Genomic DNA, 3,332 nt, shown 5'->3' on the forward strand with positions numbered 1-3,332 from the left:
GTGTGTGTGTGTCAGAGGATGGGGGCGTGTCTGTAGCAGTGAGTGTGTGTCAGAGGTTGGGGTATGTGTCTTTAGCAGTGTGTTTGTGTGTTCGTGTGTCAGAGATTGGGGGCGTGTCTTTAGTTGTGTGTGTGTGTGTGAGTGTGTCAGAGATTGGGGTGTGTCTTCAGCAGTGTGTGTGTGTGTGTGTCAGAGGAAGGGGGCGTGTCTTTAGATGTGTGAGTGTGTCAGAGATTGGGGGCGTGTCTTTAGTTGTGTGAGTGTGTGTGTGTCAGAGATTGGGGGCGTGTCTTCAGCAGTGTGTGTGTGTTGTGTGTCAGTGCAGCTGGTCTCTTTAGAGTTGTTGAATGATGTTGACGTCGTGCTGTTGCTGATAATGGTTCATTGTGAATGTCTCTCGCCCGCTCGCAGCCTCTCACCATCAGCACATCAAACTTCACCACCGCAGAGAACATGGCTGACCTCATCGACGGCTACTGTCGACTGCTCAGTGCCGTCAGCCAGTCCTTCATCATCAGACCTCAGAAAGGTAGGTCTTCATCACACTGATGCACTGTGGGATGTGTAGGCAGTGAGGGCGGGACATCCCTTTACATGCACAGATGCATCAAAAAACCTTAGTGGCTTTATTTTTCCATGTAAAACTTTGGTTTGTAGTTTTGTGCTTTTATTTTGATGTTGACAGATTTAGAAATATGAGCAGTGCAATCGACAAACTCCATTGCGATCCGTTTGAAGTTCTTCTTGATTCAGAAGTGAATGTTGTGTGTGTTTCTGTCCAACAGAGGGTGAGAGAGCTCTTCCGTCCATTCCAAAGTAAGTTGTGAATTTCCTTCTGCTCTTCTTTAACTCTCATACGTCTCTCTTGAGTGATCTAACATCATCAGACTGAATGAAAATGACTCGGTTCAACACGTAACACAGTGAACATGACAGAAAGGTCATATATCTGTGAGTGTAGATCTAGTGTTTTTAGATGATGGATGGATGTTGTTTTATTTGGTTTGTTAATGACATCACTTCTCCGCAGAGTTAGCAACAATGAGAAGCGGCTTGAGGGAATTCGTGCAGGTGTTCGAGCTATCTCTGTGTCAGGTAAAACATCAGCTGATTCATCTCTTCTACACGATCCATATCTGTGCATTGACAAAGTGGAAAGCCCTCGAAGACGCATCTGATGGATTTCACCTTTATAACTGGATAACAAAACACATTGTGTGTGGTGCTCTGTTGACATCTGAGACATTCAGCGACACCTATAAACATCACTTACATCAGTGGTTCTCAAACTGGGGACCCCAAGATGTTGTGGCATTTATGAAACATAGAAATATATCATAGATTTTGTGCAATCAAACATCAGAAAAATAAGACCACAAACTAGTGTTGTAGTCAAAACCGAGACCAGAGGGTGTCGAGACCAAGGCAGGCCGAGACTGAGTCGAGACCAAGACCACAAAACACTAAAAAGTCATAATAATAGAATAATAGAAGTAACTTGGGTGATTTATTGTGCAGAAATGTATGTGTAGGATGTTTTATTTTGCATGTTTTATCACCCACATAGTGTAACATTTTACAATTTTTGTGCAGGTAAAATTAACTAAACATAAAAACGGTAAATACCCAAGATATATTTAAGTCTATGACCTTCAACAAAACAAAACATTCAGTGACTTAATTAGTTTCATTGCTTTTTTATCTAACCAGTAGCAAAATATCTGTGTTGCTCAGAAATACACAAAGTTCAGATTTGTTCTAGATTTGTTGCGACGAGCCACAATAGAACCAAACTTTGTGTTTAATTGTGTCTAAAACTGAAGTCACTTATTAACTCCAGGTTTATTGAATAATTATACAAAATCAATATCACATCAGATGTTATAAAATACAATAAAAAATATATTGAAATAAAATCCCGAGACCACATAGTCTGAGACCAAGACAAGACCGAGACCAAATACAGTCGAGACCGAGACAAGACCAAGACCATCAAAAAATGGTCTTGAGACCGGTCTCGAGTACTACAGCACTAGCACAAACCAAAAGAATTGGTGCTCCAGCATTGAATAACTTCATATGTTTTTGGTTTAATTCAAATTCTAAGTTTAAGATTATAAGTATTTATTCGGGGGGGTCCTCAAAGCAATGCACTCTACACAACTTACAACGAAAAACCACTGACTTACATGATGTCGGAGGACCTTAGAGAGAACACCTGTGTAACACACACATGCATAGCAGCAAAGAACAGTTTAGCTTGAAACCTCCAGATAATGAGTGTAATGAGGACTGAAGGGTTAAAGGCTGTGATCTGGTTGTTGTGATGCTGAGGGACGACATCATCATCACACATATGTGGTTTTGTGAGGATAAACATGTTTCTTCTGTCTTCATTTCTCTGGCTTTATTCTGATGTCTGTTGTGTTTTCATCGCTGAAGACTCTGAGCTTCAGACGCCCATCAGATCTACTAAAGCCCGACGCTTTCTCCTGCCGTTTGTTCTCTGTTCCCACGAGTCTCACCCTCAGGGTACCTGCTCTCTTCCCGCGCGCTCGCTCGTGTGTGTGTGTGTTCTTAGCATGCTCTCTAACATCTCATGTTTATCATGCACTCATGCAGCAGGTGTTCAGATATCAAACACTGAAACCACAAGCTAGAAATAAGTTGATTTTCCTTTTCTTTCTTTACTTCTTGTTAATTCTAATAATGACTAAACAGACATTTCCCTGTTCAGATACTTTGAATTAAAGCTGTGGCAGAACAGGACAGACAGATCTGCTTCCACATCCCATCTGAATGTCATTCCACACATTCCACAAACACAAATGAAAGACAGAAACACACTGACATTCACTGCTCACATGCACACAAACACTTTCATCTTCTAACCCTGCCGTCTGTTGATTCTCCTCTCTCGTGTGTTCTCCTGTGGTCTCTGTGCATGCTCTCATTGGATCAGCAGCAGATGGTAGTGGAGATGGTAATGTTTCACTTCTAACACAATGACTTACGCTGGGAAAAAATAATTTCTAACGCTCTAGTTTGTCTTGTTTTCTAGTACAAATAACTGCACTGGAAAAATGCATAAAGCACGTTTTTCAAAAAGCCGTTTTGTTTGTGATGTAAATGTGTCTTGATTTTTGATTTCATTTGTTTCATCACGTATCATTTATTTTGTGTGATTCACTGTGTGTGTGTGTGCGTGTGCGTGCGCGTGCGTGCGTGCGTGTGTGTGTGTGAGTGTGTGTGTGCGTGCGTGCGCGTGCGTGTGTGTGTGTGTGCGCGTGCGTGCGTGCGTGCGTGCGTGTGTGTGTGTGAGTGTGTGTGTG

General features: G+C 42.0%; 1 protein-coding gene across 1 annotated transcript in view; it reads left to right on the forward strand.

The window, feature by feature from the left end:
- Positions 1-2,959, forward strand: part of LOC130556662 (focal adhesion kinase 1-like) — a 17,294-nt gene extending 14,335 nt beyond the window's left edge. Inside the window, exons 9-12 of the mRNA XM_057337870.1 lie at positions 412-529; positions 786-816; positions 1,031-1,095; positions 2,443-2,959. Coding sequence (XP_057193853.1) covers positions 412-529; positions 786-816; positions 1,031-1,095; positions 2,443-2,660 — 432 coding nt within the window. The 3' untranslated portion in view covers positions 2,661-2,959. The remainder of the gene's footprint in view (positions 1-411; positions 530-785; positions 817-1,030; positions 1,096-2,442) is intronic.
- The last annotated feature ends 373 nt before the right edge of the window (positions 2,960-3,332 follow it).

The sequence above is a fragment of the Triplophysa rosa genome, linkage group LG7 (genome assembly GCF_024868665.1).
Source record: "Triplophysa rosa linkage group LG7, Trosa_1v2, whole genome shotgun sequence".
Taxonomy (NCBI): Eukaryota; Metazoa; Chordata; class Actinopteri; order Cypriniformes; family Nemacheilidae; genus Triplophysa; species Triplophysa rosa.